This window comes from Crocodylus porosus, unplaced genomic scaffold, assembly GCF_001723895.1.
Source record: "Crocodylus porosus isolate Cpor-Errol unplaced genomic scaffold, CroPor_comp1, whole genome shotgun sequence".
Classification (NCBI taxonomy): Eukaryota; Metazoa; Chordata; order Crocodylia; family Crocodylidae; genus Crocodylus; species Crocodylus porosus.
In genome coordinates, this window is record NW_017728914.1 from 37,470,856 (window position 1) to 37,487,808 (window position 16,953).

Here is a 16,953-nt window from a genome sequence, read left to right on the forward strand (position 1 = left end):
GGGCAGGGGGAGGACCAGGAGATGCCCTCTGCCCCCACAGGGCACCCACAGAGGCTCCTGCTGGCAGCCGGGTCCCCAGGCCCCTGGCTGCACCCCAAGAGAGCAGGGCCGGCCGGCTGGGCCAAGCCGCGGGCCCCTGGGCTGTGGGGTCATCTGGTGGGGGAACATCTCCGGGGGCTTTGTCTCTGCCCCCTCCCGCCCATGCGGCTGTAACAATAGGCGGAGGGGGGAGTAAAATGCTGCCGATCGCCTTGGCAACGCACAGAGAGGGGGCTGCAAAGCACAGGGCGCTGCGTGCGAGCAGCCTACGCGCATGCTGGGGCTAAGCGTGCAGCGCCTGAGGCTCCCCAGCCTGCCGGACCACCGGGGGCAAGGGCAGGGCCGGCTGGGCCACATCCACCGCGCAACAGACCCCCACAGCAGCTGGGGCCATGCCACACAGCCACCTCCCACCCGTGGTGCCCAGGCCCCGAGACCATGTCCGCATGCCCTGAGGACAGATGGGGAACACCCCCTGAAGCCCCCACGGGCCCTGTGTGTGAATATGCCCCCTGCACAGCCAGACATCCAGGCGGGCTTGAGGGAGACCTGCTGGTCCTCAGCACAGACGCAGGGCAGCGACCCCCATTCAGGGCCTGCGCCCAGACACTGCTGGCGCCAGCGCAGGGAGCCACGGTCCGACCTGGAGGGCAGCATTGTCTCTGGCAGGAGTCCAAGGCCTCCCCAGGCACCCCCCTCCTCGGCTCTCACGCATGGCTGCATGTTTTCTGCCTGAGTGCACGGCCCATTCCCGGGGCAGCCGAGCAGAAGGGCCAGGCTGGGCGCAGCTGCGGGGCCGCAGATGGGGTGCAGCATCCCACCCCGGGAGTGCTGGGAGGGCGTCACATCCTGGGAAGCAAAACCACGGCCCGCAGGGTCTGTCTGCGTGTGCCCCCACCCCAATACAGCCCTCGGGGCCCCCGGCTCAGGGCGGCTGCTCTTCAGCGGGTCCCACCACAGCCCGGCTCAGACGGGAGCACTCGGCCTGCGCTGGTCCAGAGCTGCTGTGAGCTCCCAGGAGGAGCTGAAGATGCCAAACACCCTAAAAATAGCTGCTGCCGCTCCAGCTGGCGCTGGTGACACATTCCCAGTGGGGGCGGGAGGGGAGGAAGCTTTCCCGTGGCTGCGCTGCGCAGACCATGCACCCCCCACGTCTGCAAGGCCTGGCACCAGTAGACCCGGCCCTACGTGGTCTCGGCTCCGAAGCCATTAGGAGCTGTGGATGCCGTTTTGCTTTGCTGATGCTGGACCCCCCGGCTGCATGCTGCTGTGCCCATGCTGTGCGTCTCCAGGGCGGGCGGCTGTTCATGCCCCGCCTGACCCCCCCAGGGCGCTCTGCAGAGAAGGGAAGGTGAGCGCTGGAGCTGCTGCCAGCTTCCTGCTGTGTCAGGCAACCTGAGGCCCCTGCCGCAGCCAAGACAAATGGGGGCGAATGCCTCGTCCAGCCGCCATGTGGAGCATGGGCTTCCCTAGCAACTCCTTGCCCAGGGCAACCCCCCCCAAACACACACCCACACACGCACACAACCAGGCGCCTTTATTTCATGCACTGCTCAGCGGGTGCCAAGAGGCAATGTGGCAGGTGCCACCCAACTGCTCTGGGCACCAGCCCAGCTCCAGCCCCGCTTTGTCAGGGAAGCTGAGGCCAGGCCAGTCTCGGGGCTCCTGGGGAGGGCGAGGGCGAGGGCAGGGGTGGCACAGCTGTGCAGTGCCCCCCAGGCACGGTGGCCACGCGCCGCCACGTGCTCCCCTCGACGCCCACGCGCTCCGACCCAGCGCCACTTCCCGGGCGCCCTCCCATTGGCCGAACTCTCCGCCTATCCGGAGAGCCCTGGGCCGCCGCCCCGCCCACTGGCCTCTTCACCCCTCGGGGGCGCTGCTCTGCCAATCAGGAGCCCCGCCCCACCCTCATCAGCCAATTAGGGGAGCGTGCTGCGCACAACCAATCAGCCCCGCGCTTGTTGGCGTGAGGCCAGGGAACGGGCGGGTGGCCAGGGACAGAGCTCAGGGCTATGCAGCGGCTAGTGGGGGCCGGGGCGCGGCTGCCGCGCAGGGCCCCGTGGGCAGTGGCGGGGGGCAGCGGCTTCCGGCTCCTGGCTGGGGCCGGGGGCCGGCAGGCCTGGCCGGAAGCGGAAGCGGCGCGCATGTGGGGCGGAGGGGGGAGCACGTGGCAGCAGGCGACGCGGACCCGCGCGGCTTTCTGGAGGCGGTGGAGACGTTCTGCGGGCGGGCGGCGCGCGTGGCCGAGGAGGGGCTGGTGCAGCAGCTGCGCAGCGGGAAGCCGCGGCGGCAGTGGGTGCACGGCATCCTGGAGACCGTGCAGCGTTGCAGCCACGTGCTGGAGGTCTCCGTGCCGCTGCGGCGCGACAGCGGCACCTGGGAGATGGTGGAGGGCTGGAGGGCGCAGCACAGCCAGCACCGCCTCCCCTGCGAGGGGGGTGAGTGCTGGGCCTGCCCCTTGCCCTCCGGGCCCAGGGTAACGCTCGCACGCACGTGTTCCCGCCCCGGGAGCGCCTCGCGATCCTTTTGGGGGGTGCGGTGCAGTGTAGTGTGTGAGGTGTGTCAGCGTCACTGAAGACCAGGGCCTGATATGAAATTGCATCGTTATTCTCTGATTTAAAAAAAATCACAAATTCTCTAATAAAACCCCCAAAATCTGTGATTAAAATGAGAGGTCCTGCACAGCCTCCTCTGGCTTGCTCATGCTCCTCCACATCACCCCCCAGCTGCCAGGGCTATGGGGCCAGGCCGGGGGACACATCTGCCACCCCGCACACTCTCAGGTCTTCACAGCCTGGCGGGTGCAACCTGGCAGAGCCGAGAGGGGCCACGCAGGAAAGGCGGCTGCTGCTGCAAGCTCCGTCCTGCCCGGATAGCATGTCACTGTATGTGCTGCGGTGGGGCGGGGGGGCACAGGGTTTGCCTCTCATTGCTGCCCCGCACAGGATGTGCATCACCAAGGCAGCACAGAGCTGGCAGCAGCAAGCACCTGTGCTGCATGGCCCCTTTCAGCTCAGCGCTGGGCTGCACCTGCTGGGCTGCAGAGGCCTCGAGGGAGGGCAGCAGGGTGGGAGACTGAGCCTGCATCAGGCAGCCTGCACCCATCCTATGCACAAATCTGGGGGGTACAGGTCCCCACTGCCCCCAGGAGTGTGTGTAGTGGTGGGGAGCTGGCCCACCTTTCTGTCCCCCCCCTCACATACACGAGCTGCCCACAGCCCCATCCTGCTCCCCGCATTCCCCTGTCACCACACGTGGCCCCAAGCCCCATGGACTACTTAGCTGGGCAGCAGCCCCCAGCCCTGCCCAACTCCCTCCCCCCGTTCCCCATGCTCTCCCCACTTACCTGCGGGAGCTGCTCTCCAGGCTGCCAGGCAGTCCCGTACGTGTGTGAGCGTGCACATGCACATGGTAACCCCTGCTTGACCACCCTCCTCCCGTTCCCCCAGCCCCTCACAACCTGGAACTCTGCCCACCTCCAGAGAGCTCTTTGCAAAACAGCAAAATCCTTGGGTTTCTGCAGCAAATGAGGAATCTGTTGTTTTCTCCAGTTTTGGATGAGAAAAGGAAAACCTGGATCCCTACTGAAGACAAGCCCAGAGATTTCCAATAGGAATTCACAGTGTTAGAAGTATTCTGCCCTGCTGTGGCCTTGTTGAGTGCTTTGCAACAGAAAAAAGCACAGGGTTATTTTTCCGTGCTCGGTAAAGGGTGCAAACGGAGCTGGCGCTTTTGAGGGGAGCCTTGAGTTTGGAAAGGTGGAGAACCACTGCCTTCAGTGTGGAGGCAGCGCCAGATGTACTCTGATTCTGCTCTTGGCTTGGGAAATAGGCAGCCCCCTCAACCTGTTGCTTTTTTGCCCTTTCCCCAGGCGTTCGTTTCAGCAGTTCTGTCAGCCTCAATGATGTGAGTGCTCTGGCTGCCCTTATGACATACAAATGTGCCGTAGTGGGTAAGCTGGGAAGTCTCAGGGCTCTGGGGTTGTGTGGGGATGGGATGAAGATGTTGCCCAGCAGGGTTTGTAGTGGAGGTTGGAAGCAAAGAGGGCCTTTCCAAGGAACACCCAGTGTTGGGTACGCGGAATGTGACAGCAGGGCCTCTGGGTGCCATAAAAGGCGTTTCCCTGGGTCTGGGTCTGGGTTGCTCCCCTGACTTGCGATCAGAGAGATTTGGGAGTTCCTCTCTGCCTGGTGGAGCTAGAAGCAGGTGGAGCACTGGGGCTGGGGGTCATTTGTTGCATAACTTCCCTCCCTCTGCGGCGCGGAGTTCAACTCTACAGCATCCACACCTTGTTGAGCCACTAATCCAGCTGCACAAAGTCGCGGTTGTGGGTCAGTGCAGCAGGGAGCACTGCCTTGCGCTCTGGCGGTCCATCCTTCCCATTTATGCTGTACTGAGTCCTCTCTGGTGGGCTGTCATAACTGGTGCCTTCGCCCCACGGTCCACCAGCAAGGGACCCAGCAAACGGTGCCTGAGTGCCAGCTGCTGACCTGGCTGTCTGGTGCCTTTCAGATGTGCCTTTTGGGGGGGCCATGGCCGGCATAAAGATCGATCCCAGGAAGTACTCGGTAAGTTGGCCCCATTCCCTCAGACGTCACGCTCCACTTGCCTGGGATTCACACGGCCTTTCCTGCATGTGTGCGTGTGGGGGGTGTGACTGATGCGCTCTGACAGGCCTGGAAGAGGAGGTTGTATCAAGCAGAGCTCATCCAGAGGCTGCAAGCAGCAGCTTGAGGAGAGATGGGGGGGTGACAGATTCTGATTTGTGGTTCGGTACATTCGCCCAGACAGGTGACAAAACACGAGGCGGGTTGGCATCTTGCCCAGCAGGAGAGGGAGGGGATGTGAGTGAGAGGCCGAGTATCGTGTGAGCAGGCTGCAAAGTGCAGTCCTCTCCCACTTCAGTGCAGCAGGGATCCTGTGCCCTATCCAGGGCCTGCTGTGGCTGCCCTTCAAGTGCCTCGGCCCAAAGAGGCTGTGCCATGAGCCACGCAGGGTCATAATATGTATGCTTGGGAGTATGTGGTAGTCGTTGGGTGCCATGCCTCAGGTCCAGGGCTCCTTTTTGGGGCCGCAGTAACAGCTATGTTTGCGGTTCTTATGCAGGAAGCTGAGCTGGAGAAAGTCACGAGGCAGTTTACGATAGAACTGGCCAAGAAGGGTTTTATAGGTGAGAGGGCCCATTCATAGGCTCAGAGAAGGAGCCGGCTTGTTGTGGGGAGTAAAAGCAGGGGCTGAGCAGCATGCCATGTAGCACGGGGAGCGAGGTGGCTGGAGTCTGTCTACTCATGAGACAAGTGCACTTCTCATCATGGCAGTGTGAGAGATTGGAAGAGATGTGGTAAATCCCTGCTAAACCACAGGCAACAAACCCAGCAGCAGGGGCTCTGAAGAGCAGGCTAGAGCCAGCCTCGTGGTGTGGATGGATTGGTTGCTGTCTTGCCTAGGGACTGGGGGGTGGGACAGGTGCTTGGGGAGTAGAGACCAGCTGGGCTCAATGCCCCTTTTCTCCCTGGCAGGGCCCGGAATCGATGTGTTGGGGCCTGACGTCGGCACAGGCGAGCGGGAGATGTCCTGGATTGCAGACACGTATGCACACACACTCGGCTACAGGGTACGCAGGTGCAGGAGGCAGGGTGTGCAGACAGCCGTGTTTCAGGACATGGCATGGCCTGCCTGGCCAGCTCAGCACCTCCCTGCTTCAGATGGGCCAGGTGGGCAGGGAGTAGCCTTCAGTGTCCCCCCAGTAAATCTGTGAACATGTGGCTCAGGTTGCCCCGGGTTGAGGGTCTTGGCTTCCTCCAGAAGAGATGTGCAAGACATAGCCTTGACCTGTGACCTCTGCCCTCTGCTCTTTCCCTCCGGCCCGTAGGACATCAACGCCCCTGCCTGCGTGACAGGGAAGCCCATCAGCCAGGGTGGGATCCACGGACGCACCTCAGCCACTGGCCGCGGCGTGATGCACGGGATTGAGAACTACCTCAGCAACACGCACTATATGGACCTCATAGGCCTGAGCCCTGGCTTCCCCGGCAAGACCTTTGTGCTACAGGTGAGCACCAGGCCGCACCCTGGAGGTCACTGTCCTTTCAGGGGAGTCCTCCCCACCCCCTCCAGTGACAGGTGCCATGGTTGGCAAGCGTGCCCTCTCCTGGCCAGCTCCCCCCTGCCACAGTGCTGCTGGAGTCGGCATCCTGGGCTCTCCACCCCCCTGGGAATGCAGCCCGCCTTGCAACCCTGTGCTGGGGGCCAATAGACAGTGCCAGCTTGCCACCCCCAGTGCTCATGTGGGAAGGCAGCTTTGTTTGTCTCTGGCTGCTTGGCTCCTGTGATGCTGCCGTACAGCCCAGCTCGGCACCTCCAGCCCCCTCAATGTCCCAGGCCTCAGCAGCCCATCTTCCTGTTGCTGTGCTGTTCTCCAAGCAGCTCCTGTTTCCAGCCACCTCCTCTGTCTCCCTTCAGCCCTGCTGGTGAGGTGGGCCCTGGGGGCTGGCTTTGGGTCAGCCTGTGGGTTTCCCCTGCAGAATGTGTCTGGCAGGAGCCAGGCTGCTCAGGAGGGGAATTGGCTCTGAGCAGCAGAGCTCTGGGTCACCCCAGCTGCCAGCGTGTGCCCCCTCACCCCGGCTCTGCTGGCTCTCACTCCCTGCCAACCCAAAGCCTTCCTAACCCTAACCCTGCCCCCCAAGCACTGAGTGACAGTGACTGGGGTGGAGGGAGAATTCATTGCCTGCCCAGGGATGTGTGGCCTTGTCACAGGACCCCTAGGAGGAAGCAGCCCCCCCCACCTTGGGATGTTCTGCTACCCCCCACAGCTGGCTACAAAGGGCACGGAGCTGTGGCCCTGGGACCACGTTAGCCATGCAAGGCACAGGACAGGCAGGCCCTGCAGGCAGGGAGCTCTATGGCTGCAGAGTGGAAATCCAGGTCAATCGAGCAGCACTGAAAACAAGAAAGGACAGGCCAATGGCATGTGCTGTGGTCCGAGAGTTGGCTGTAGAGCTGGACTGGGAGAGCATGCACATTGGCTTCCCCCGGGCCGAATGCCCCATTACTGCCTGTACAGGGGGCACTGGTTTGCACTGAGGGTGCAGTGACCCGGGCTTGCTAGCAGAGGATGGGCATGGGCACTGGGCACCTGGAGCAGACAGTTGATCTTCCAGGTGGTCTGTGGGCCCTTGGGCAAGTGCCCTGCGCACTGTGGTCCCAGGATACCCATGCTCAGTGAAGGGGCCCACAGCCCAGGCAAAGCAGAGTTTGCAGGGCTGCTGGACCCTCCCTGCATTGTAGGGGGTCCCAGGCGGCCACTCACTGTGGGCTGTGCCTGCAGCGTCCCCACAGCAGCGGCAGGAACGCAAGCGCAGGTCACACCCGTGCTTTGCTCCACAGCTGTGGCTGCTGTTAGATGCTCCTGGGAGAGGGCTCTTGCCAGCTTGGTGCCGCCGCACTGTGGGCAACAGAGCCCCCACCTCCATCCTCATGGGCAGTGCAGATTTGCTGGTTGATCATGTGGCTGGAATAAGTCCATCACTGCAGCGATGGGCAACGGAAGTGTTGTTCAGACAGCAAGTCGTGGGATTGCAGCAGTGCGAGGTATGTCCAGGGTTTCCTGGACTGTCACACACCAAATTCCTGTGCAGAAGCTGAGTGGAAAAACCATGGCTGATGCAGTGTGCCCACCTGCTGCATGGATCCCACCAGGCCTTTGCTGAGCCCCTTTCCCGCAGAATTGGTGAAGGAGCATGAGGGCAAGAGGGTGACAGGGCTGAGTGAGCAGGCGGAGTCCAGGAGGGGCAGGGACCTAGACCTGCAGCCTCTGGTGACAGGTCTGTGTTGGATCTGTGCTACCCTTCATGGGGAGCAAATACAATCCCCCATGAGGCTGGGCTGGCCACAGTTTCCTTCCTAGCCTCTCTTGCTGGCCATGACCCTGCCCTGTGGGATGCTGCCTTGGCTGCCTCCCAGCTTCTGGTGAGAGAAATGAGACTGAGCGAGGTGGAAGCCTCAGCTGGCAGAGCCAGGCTCATGCTAGGAGCTGATGTCTCTGAGTCATCCATCACCTTTGCTCTGCAGATTCATTTCCAGGAGATCCTCCACTTCCTAAGGACTTTGTGGAGCTGAGGAGGAGCTGCAGTGTCCCTGGCTGTTTGCCGGGCAGGGATTCACCAGAAGGGCAGTTTGGGGTTTGATAAAATAAGAGCTCCAGCTGCAGGGCTGAGGTACTGGGGGCTGCCAGGCTCATGCTGCCCTGGGAAGAGCCCAGCTACAACAAAGGCACCAAGGATGCTTCGGGAGGGTGGCCTGCTGGGGAGTGGCATGCCAGCGGTTCTCCAGTCCTTTCACTACAATTTTGACTCTGCCAGGCTGGGTTGGTATGGCTTAGACCCAAGGAGGAATACCTGCTGTGGAAAACTTGCCTGGCTTTATCCCAGCACTGCCACTGCTCCAATAAAAAAAGGTGGCCCCACAAAATCCCTGCCTGGCTCTTTCCTACTGAATTTTGATACCAAGGTGTTCATAGATTGTTAGGGGCTGGAAGGGACCTTGTAGATCACCGGGTTCAGTCCCCCTGCACTAGGCAGGAAAAGACAACTGGGGTCAAGTGACCCCAGCAAGGTGACTGTCCAGTCTCCTTTAAAGTTGATGATTTTTGTAGAGGGAAGAGGGACCCAGCACATCTGTGACCTGGGTGGCAAGGGGGTCTGGGTGATGCTGTTCTCTTAGGCCTACCATAGCCCCTTGCTCCCGGGCCCACGCATGTGCCTGCTCCCAGCTGCCAGGAGATGGCAGCCAAGGTTCTTGGGAGCAGCCAGCTGGACGTGGCATTGCAGGGCTTGTGGGGGTTTGGGGTGCCTTGGAGGGCCACAGCTGTGGCACATGCGTGTAGCCAGCTCAGCACAGGCCCTGTGCCCTCTCCTCTCCCCAACAGGGCTTTGGGCATGTGGGGCTGCACACGATGCGGTACCTGCATCGCTGTGGCGCCTGCTGCCTCTGTGTCGGCGAGGTGGACGGCGCCATCTACAACGCCGACGGCATCCACCCCCAGGAGCTGGCAGACTACAAGCTGGTATGTGCTGCTGCCAGACTGGGGGGCAAGGGTGACGAGAGACCCCCAACAAGACACCTGAACAGTGCGGCCGGGCAGGCTGAAGAAACCAGTGGGGAGGGGACTGGGATTGCACTGGCCCCAGCGCTATGCACAGATCAGCCACAGACTGTCCTTGTCCTGCCAGGAGCATGGCACCATCGTTGGCTTCCCAGGAGCAGAGCCCTACAAAGGCAGTGTCCTCGAGGTCCCCTGTGACATCCTTATCCCAGCAGCCACAGAGAGGCAGCTCACAGCAGAGAATGCCCACCTGGTCAACGCCAAGGTAGGAAGCACCCTGCAGCCGTGCCTGTGGGAGCTCGGCCCTTGGTGCCTGTGTCCAGCTGGGTGTCGGAGCAGCCCTACAGCTGTATGGAGGGAGTGTGGGGCTGTGACCCACTGCAGCAGAGAGTGTGAGTCACACGCTTCCTGTGTGCTGCTGGCCCAGAGCCTGGGTGAGGTATCCGGAGGTACCCAGGGAGAGGAGTTGCAAGGGCTGGGGCAGTCCAGCATGGTCATGGGCCCCAGGCATCCCTCTGCCCTGGGACATCAGTGGAGCAGGGTGCACCGAGCACAAGGCGGCTGGGCCTCTGCTCCCTCCTGAAGTCGAGATGCGAGCCGTTGGTTCCAGTACAGCCCCAGGGCCTTCTGCTGGGTGTGGTCTGGACAGTCCCGTAGTTGCCTGCCAGGCATCCACTGGGCTGGCATGGGGATGGGAGGAGGTGGCAGCCAGGCCGTGCTGCTGGGCATCATCTGTCTCATATAGGGTGTGTACCTGCTTTGCAGATTATCGCCGAAGCAGCCAACGGCCCCACAACGCCAGCAGCACATGAGATCTTCCTCAAGAGGAACATCCTTGTTATCCCGGTATGTTGGGACCGGGGGAGCAGGAGCACTGTCCTCCATCCCCAGCTTGGCCTAGGGAGCTGGAGGAGCTTAGTTCATGCAGCCGTGGGGCCTGGCCAGGCAGCCTGGGTTAGGTGCAGGCTGAAGTGGCTGAGCAGCATCTCCCCCAGGGCTCTGGGTGCCTCCTGCAGACAGCACACAGGAGCCTTTGCTCCATCACTTGACTGCCTTGAGGCCCTGGTCACCCCCGAGGCAGAGAGCACAGTGCCTGGGAGCATCCGCTGGGGCCCAGAGAAGGTGCTGCCCACACTGGGTCTCTCAGTCTGGGGTTCATTGGGGTAGGAGGAGGGAGGCTGCTGCTGGGACTTGCGCTGATTGGGCCCCTCCAAGCCCCGGTGCTGCCCCTGTCCCAGGACCTGTACGTGAGCGCGGGCGGCGTGACCGTGTCCTTCTTTGAGTGGCTGAAGAACCTGAACCACGTGAGCTATGGGCGCCTTACCTTCAAGTACGAGCGCGACTCCAACCACCACCTGCTGCTCTCCGTGCAGCAGAGCCTGGAGCGGGGCCTGGGCCGTGCCCACGGCGACCTCCCCATCGTGCCCTCCCCGGAGTTCCAGGCCCGCGTGGCGGTGAGTCTGCTCGGCCCAGCCCAGCCCAGCCCAGGGAAGCCAGGGCTGGAGCACGGTCACCTCTCAAGTGTGGTACTGGGGCAGCTGCCCCTGCCTGTGGGGTGCTGGGAGCCACTGAGGCAGGGCATGGGTCAGGGTAGCTCCAAGGGCTCCCTGCAGCTGCCCTCCTACCCATGGGCACTGCAGGCACACAGCTGGCATCCAGTGTGGACCCCCTTGCTACTCTGTGCCGACGTGGCTGGCTTCTGGCCTCTGACAGTCCTGGGGGACTTCTGCGAGCCCTGGGAGCAAGTGACATGAGGTGCCTGGCCCTGTGGCCTGGGCAGGGGGGAGGTGTGCAGGCTCAGGTGAATGCACAGCCCTGGTAATGTGGGGGCCAGGGCTGGGGCAGACTTGGGGGCTGTAGGCACTGGCCCTTTGGCTTTTGGGTCCAACCAGCCCTGGAGCATGATGTGGGGCAGCCACAGAGGCAGGGGAGGGGGTTGCCCTGAGCGCGTCATCAGACATGGGGGACTGGGGTGTGAGATGTGTGTGGTGCCATGAGGGCACAGCTTGGGGTAGGTCCTGCCTGGCACTGCCCCAAGCCAGCACAGGAGACCCAGACATCACATCCCGCAGCACAGACACTGCTGGCCCCAAGCCAGAGCAGGGCAATGCCCCACAAAGCCCTGGTTGGTGCAGGGGTGATGCAGAGGCCCCCAGCTCCACAGGCAGCCTGGGCCAGGAGGAGAGCTGCCTCTCTGAGATTGGCTTGTTCCTACACAGGGCGCCTCAGAGAAAGACATCGTGCACTCGGGGCTGGCCTACACCATGGAGCGCTCGGCCAAGGTACCTCCTTGTTGCTGCTGTGAACAGACCCCTCCCACGAGTGCACCCTGGTGTCCGCCTGCCAGGATCAGGCTGAGGCCTGTTGCCACCCCCTCCCCTGGCACCGGAAGGTGTCCCCCTCCCTCAGTGCTGGCTCCTTACTTCTGTCTCCATGCAGCAGAGGACTGCTGTAGCTGGCTGCTTTGGGCGTGTTGGGGAGAGCTGCTTCCTGGCTGAGCGCGGGGGATAGGGACAGCCCTGCCCAAAGCTGCAGGTGCTGCAGTGGGGTGGGGGAAGGCCCGGGGACCGCTTTGTGTCAGGGCAGCAGCACCGCTTGCACGTGCGGCCCAGGAGCACACAAGGAGGGTTGAGCATGAACTGCCCCTGCCACCCCCCGCAGCCTCCGCACCTCACCTCACCTCACCTCCACACTCCCTGTTCCCTAGCAAATTATGAGCACAGCCCAGCAGTATGACCTGGGCTTGGACCAGCGCACGGCCGCCTACCTCTGTGCCCTGGAGAAAGTCTTCAGGGTGTACAACGAGGCTGGCTTCACGTACTGACCAGGCTGCGCCGGGGGCTAGGGCTGTTCGCCCTGGGACTCCAGCCCCAGCACACGCAGGAGCTGCCCAGGCTGGGTGTGTTGGGGAAGCAGCTGCATGCAGCGCAGTGCCTTGATAAAGGGTTTATTGGAGCGCGCCCGTGTCCCGCGTGTGCCTGCGTCGCCCCCCTCCAGGCGTGGCCATGGCCCGGCTATGCCAGTTTCTGCCCCAGCCCCTTGATGGCCTCCTGCGCTTTGGAGGCTGCCGTGCTGATGGTGCTCTGCGTCTGTTTGGTCGCCTCTTCGGCAGCTGGGCAGCACGGGGGGAAGGAGAGAACAGCAGTTAGGTGAACAGTGCCCCCATAGATAGCCAGCTGTGCCCCCCTGCTCTGTGGCCCCCGCTCACCTGTCCGGGTGCCCTCCTTGGACGTGTCTGCTGTCTGCTGTAGCACCTCCCGGGCCGCCAGGACTAGGAGAGGGGAGACGGTGGGTGACTCCCAGCCATCCAGGCGAAGCCAGCTGCAGGTCCCAGTCCGGCGGCCCAGGCAGCCTGCCTGGCTTGTGGCAGGTGTGAGCCCCTCCCCGGCAGTGCCGCTGGCTTCCACAGTGCTCCCTCCCCAAGGGCTGACACGGCTGGTCCCGGGGCCTGGGAGCTAGGTACAAGGCAGCTGGGGGTCTGGCCCTCTGCCCCCAGGCCCTGGGGGTACAGGCCCCCCCCATTCCCCCAGTTGGCTCTGCAGCTTTGACCATGCCAGACCTGTGGGAAGTCTGTGCTGACAGCCCCTCCTGGCCCTGGGCACTGACCTGCAGAGTCCGTCACGCCCTTGGCCGCAGCCTGCGTCTGCCCACGGAGGCTGTCAAAGGATTTCTTCATGGTGCTGCGCTCAGTCCTGCTGCCCCTGGGTGGAGGAGGTCTGTGCTGCCCAGGGCCGCAGCCACAGCTGTTAAATACCCAGCGGGTGTGGGGGGCAGAAGTGCTGAGCACGGAGCTGGCACCCGAGTGGCCAGTGTCAGCAGAGCTGTTGTGTGCGGGGCTGCAGCGGGTGGGGGGCTCTGGTGCTGTGTCTCTGGCCCGGCTCTGGATGCAGGCCCAGCTGCCCTCTCCCTGCCCTCGGGCGCTGGCTCTGGTCCCGCTGGCTCTCAGGCTGGAGGTTGGCAAGCCGCACGGCCAGGAGCTGGCTGGGCTGGTGGCTGCCCGCAGGCGGGGGTGGCTGGAGCCCAGCTTCCCCCAGCAGCAGGGAGGAGGGAGGGCGTCCAGGAGGCTCAGGGCGGCACAGGGGTGTTGGGGGACTGGGTGCAGCATGGTGGTCGCTGCGTGCTCAGTAGCTCCAGGCCTCTGTGCAGGGGCCTCCCCTGCCGTGTTCTCCCACGCTCAGGCTAGGGCCGCTGGCTGCAGCAGACACGCAGTGCCCGGGAAAGTGGCAAGCAGCTCACAGCGATGCTTTTACTGGGCCGGGCAGGAAAGCACTCGGCCTCATGGACACGGCAGTGGAAGGCAGCCTGCAGGGCACCATGCAGACCTGGGCTCCCCCGCATCACCTCTGCAGCTGGACAGTAGGGAGCAGGCCCAGGGCAGGGGGCACTGCCCTGCCCCTCGGGTCAGAGCCATCCCCTACCCCTGCTCCACTGCACAGACCCCGAGGCCCCTGTGGTGCCCCCCCAGCCCAGAGATGCCAGAGGCGGCAGCTACAGACAGGAGTTGTCTTTATTCACGGACACGGGGCGGCTGTGTCACTGGCAGCCGCCCGCGGCACACGACACACACGGCGACGGCGGGGGGCACGTCCATGCCACGGTCACAACACAGAGCGTGGGAGTGGAAAGGGGGAGCAGGGGGCCGAGGCACGTGCAGGCCAATGTACAGCGGGATGGGTGGGCAGCACACGCGTGGGCACAGGGTGGGCAGCCCCGGGAGGGACACGGGGCGCACACGCCCGGTCACGCGGGCAGCGGGGGGGACTCCGGGCACGCTACACAACACGACATGGAGACATGGACGCGGCCGGGTCCCTGGGGCCGGACCGGAGGAAGAACTTGTGAGGGATGAGGGGACGGGGCTCCACTGCCCGCTGGCCCCGGCACTGCGGGGGGCGGGCGGCTTGGGTCTTGTGCTGCTGGTGGAAGAGTCAGGGCTGCAGCCGCTACGCCTCGGGCTCGTACTCCTGGTAGTCCTCCTGCGGCGGGAGCAGGCCGTGAGCGCAGCCCTGCGCGAGCCAGAGCAGCCTCGGGGTCGCTCGGCCTTGTCCCCTGGTCTCGCCTGGCAGGCATGCAGCTGGCACAGGCCCCGAGTCGGGCCACGCGGGGCGAGGGGAGGGGCTGGTCCTGGGGACCCCTCTGCCTCCCACCCAGGGGGACGATTGTCTCACCTGTGGTGGCTCCTCGTAGCTCTCGCCCTCTGGCTCCAGCAGGGGCTCGATCAGTGGCTCCTCCACAGCCTCCTGCGCCACCTCCTCCGGCTGCAAGGATGGGCCACGCCGTCAGCCCCGGCTCATGCCCCCCTGCTCGGTGTCCCACACCCCTGGGCCAGGTTGGGGGCTGGGCCTCGGGGCACATGCGCCAGGGGGGTCCAGCTCCTCTGTGCTGGTGCCCCACTCTCCCCTCCCGCCTTGCCAGGAGTGCAGAGGTCCGATGTGTCCCGGGGCTGGGAAGGGGTATTTGCCCCTCCTGGTGTCGGGGTTTCCCCCTTCCTCAGCAGTGCCGGACGCTGGTTGCAGCCCAGGCTGGGGCCTGGCTGCGCCAATGCTCCTGCTGGGACCAACCCCGCAGGGGCCTGGCTGGAGGGTCTTGCCCCTGTGCCCAGGCTCAAACCAATGCTGCACTGGGGGCAGGAAGGGATTTGACCCTTGCTCAGACTGGGGATGGGGGGGCCTCACCTCCCTCTGGCGGGGGTCATGGTCTCTACCCAGGGTCTCCAGTGCAGGGTGATTCCCGAGGCAGCAGCAGGATGCTCCAGGCCCCAACCCCTGGGGGCTCCCGGCCTGGCACGGCACAGCTGGTGCAGGTCATGGGGAGGCAGGCAGCCTGCCCCCGCGTGCACGCACGCACACACGCGTGCACACACATGCACACGCAGCGCTGGCTGGCTGGCAGCAGCCGTGGCCTCATTTCTGAGCTGTTGCTATTTTGGGATAAGCTGGAAGCGAGCGGCTCAGCACGGTCCAGCTCCCTCCCCCCGTGCCGTGGAGCCCGCAGCTGTCGGGGCCCCTGCGCACGCACACCTGGCCACCGCCGCCCCATCACACGCACACGTGCACACCCGTGGCCTTGTGGGGGGGAGCACGCAGCAGCCGTGGGGCAGGGACCCTGCAGCAGCGCTCCCCGCCTGCCCGGGGGGGCACACGCGGCAGCCCCTGGGCAGAGCAGGGGGAGTCGTGGGCGTCCAGCGCTCACCTTGAGGTCAGTGGGGAACTCCTCCTTCTTGACCAGCCCGGTGGCAGCCGCAATGTTGCCGGCCCCTGAGAAGACGGCGCCGCCCAGCTGGGAGGCCTGCTCCTTGGTCTTCTCGGCCACTGCAAGGCACACCGCATCACCCTGCACCCATCGCTGCCCCCCCCACGGGCATCAGGGCCCTCAGCCCCCGTGGGGTAGCAGCAAGTCTCCCCCCCACCCCATCAGGCCAACCCAGTGCCCCCCCTCCTTGCAGCCTGGGGACAGCTGGATCCTTTGCTCCACTGTGCAAGGGGCTTTGGTGGCATCAAGGCCCCGGTGGCCTCTGATCTCGTTAGCGCGGCTTCCCCGGGCACGGGGCCCGCAGCAGGGGGGCGGCGGGTACCTGAGGTGACGCCCTGCACCACGCCTTGAGTCTTGCTTCCTGAGGGCAGAGAGGAAAGGAGCACGGTGAGAAGGGCCGAGCCGCCCGGCTGGCACCAGGCAGGGCCCCATGACGGACAGGGCTGGACTGGGGGCCCACGGCTCTGCAGCCAGAGCGTGAGTATGCACCATGACGCTTGCTGGTGCCCCTCGCTCCCAACCTGCACCCCTGCTCCCCGTCGGTGCACCTCGCCCACTTGGCAGACGAGGAATGGGCAGAAGCCTGGCAGCGGGACAGGGAGCAGCCGTGTCCCTGCCCCTGAACACGCGACGCCTGAAGGGGCTCAGAGCTGGGCCTGGGCCTGGGCCTGGGCCTGGGGCACCGAGCAGCGGGGCTGGCCTGGGCAAGGCAGCGAAATGAAGCGGGGAGCAGGGGTGCAAAGCGGACTCAGCCCCACCCTCTGGTCGCACCCCTGCCAGCAGCTCTGCGTGGGGCAGTCCCAGGCACCAGGCCGCGGGGCTCCCCTGCCCCTGCTCGCAGGGACCCCTCGCCCCGGGGGGCCCGAGCAAGAAGGGAGACATCGCGGTGGGGCTGAATGCAGGGTGGGGGCTGGGCAGGGGGCAGCAGCTTGGTGGGGGCTGCTCGTCTACAGCCCCCAGCGGCAGATCTGCTCCAGGGCAGGATGGGGCCAGGGCCCTCTGGGACCAAGCGGCAGTGTCCTTGCCCTGGCCTGGTGCGGGACGCGGGCAGCGCCAAGCTCCGCAGGGCAGGGACAGGCCCGGCAGCGCCTGGGGGCGGGGGGCTGCAGGGCTGGGGAGGGGGCAGCATCCGGGAGCGGCCTGAGCACAGAGCTCCGCTCCCCTCGCCCCGGCCCCGGCCCCTTGCTCGGCTGGAGCCCGGTGCCGGTGCGGCTGCATCCCCGGGCCCGCACCTGCCGGCGGGGGGGGCGGCGCCGCGACCCCCGCACCGCGCCCGCACCGCCTTACCCACGTAGAGGACGCCCTCCTTGGTCTTCTCGGCCGCCTCGGCCACCCCCTGCTTGGTCTTCTCGGCGGCGGCCACCACCCCCTCCTTGGCCTTGGACAAGCCCTTCATGAACACGTCCATGGCGGCGCTGGCTCTGCGGGACACGCGCGGGGCAAGATGGCTTCAGGCCGCGCCGGGGCTGCGGGGCATCGTCGGGGCTGCGGAGCTCCCCGCAGCCGCCCGCGTCCGCGTCCCCTCCGGGCAGGGGCCGCGCCGGAGGACTGCGCGCCCT

The 16,953-nt window shown here is 64.9% G+C and overlaps 4 protein-coding genes across 8 annotated transcripts in view; 2 read left to right on the top strand and 2 right to left on the bottom strand.

The window, feature by feature from the left end:
- Window positions 1-2,179: 2,179 nt before the first annotated feature.
- Window positions 2,180-12,097, top strand: LOC109310237 (glutamate dehydrogenase, mitochondrial-like). 4 transcript variants are annotated; one of them, XM_019535327.1, is made up of 12 exons: window positions 2,180-2,477; window positions 3,911-3,991; window positions 4,552-4,607; window positions 5,146-5,209; window positions 5,559-5,653; window positions 5,912-6,091; window positions 8,966-9,103; window positions 9,270-9,407; window positions 9,908-9,988; window positions 10,381-10,596; window positions 11,362-11,424; window positions 11,850-12,097. In XM_019535327.1, exons 1-12 carry the CDS (start codon window positions 2,423-2,425, stop codon window positions 11,964-11,966), a joined length of 1,284 nt encoding a protein of 427 aa, XP_019390872.1. In that variant the 5' UTR covers window positions 2,180-2,422; the 3' UTR covers window positions 11,967-12,097. The 4 variants fall into 4 exon arrangements, with proteins under 4 accessions (XP_019390872.1, XP_019390869.1, XP_019390870.1 ...); XM_019535324.1 differs by lacking the exons at window positions 5,146-5,209; window positions 11,850-12,097 and having other exon boundaries at window positions 2,389-2,477; window positions 11,362-11,674; XM_019535325.1 differs by lacking the exons at window positions 2,180-2,477; window positions 5,146-5,209; window positions 11,850-12,097 and having other exon boundaries at window positions 3,443-3,991; window positions 11,362-11,675.
- Window positions 12,098-12,138: 41 nt separating this feature from the next.
- On the bottom strand, window positions 12,139-13,546 carry LOC109310238. The gene is made up of 3 exons (XM_019535328.1): window positions 12,749-13,546; window positions 12,351-12,413; window positions 12,139-12,254 (listed from the first exon to the last, which is right to left on the bottom strand). The coding sequence occupies exons 1-3, from the start codon at window positions 13,245-13,247 to the stop codon at window positions 12,157-12,159; spliced, it is 660 nt and encodes a 219-aa protein (XP_019390873.1). The 5' UTR covers window positions 13,248-13,546; the 3' UTR covers window positions 12,139-12,156.
- Window positions 13,547-13,631: 85 nt separating this feature from the next.
- On the bottom strand, window positions 13,632-16,947 carry SNCB (synuclein beta). Of its 2 annotated transcripts, none has more exons than XM_019535398.1 (5): window positions 16,682-16,947; window positions 15,717-15,755; window positions 15,335-15,453; window positions 14,320-14,400; window positions 13,632-14,127 (listed from the first exon to the last, which is right to left on the bottom strand). In XM_019535398.1, exons 1-5 carry the CDS (start codon window positions 16,800-16,802, stop codon window positions 14,086-14,088), a joined length of 402 nt encoding a protein of 133 aa, XP_019390943.1. In that variant the 5' UTR covers window positions 16,803-16,947; the 3' UTR covers window positions 13,632-14,085. The 2 variants fall into 2 exon arrangements, with proteins under 2 accessions (XP_019390943.1, XP_019390942.1); XM_019535397.1 differs by having other exon boundaries at window positions 13,632-14,118; window positions 14,311-14,400.
- Window positions 16,801-16,953, top strand: part of EIF4E1B (eukaryotic translation initiation factor 4E family member 1B) — a 2,001-nt gene continuing 1,848 nt past the window's right edge. The window contains exon 1 of the mRNA XM_019534751.1: window positions 16,801-16,833. Coding sequence (XP_019390296.1) covers window positions 16,801-16,833 — 33 coding nt within the window. The remainder of the gene's footprint in view (window positions 16,834-16,953) is intronic.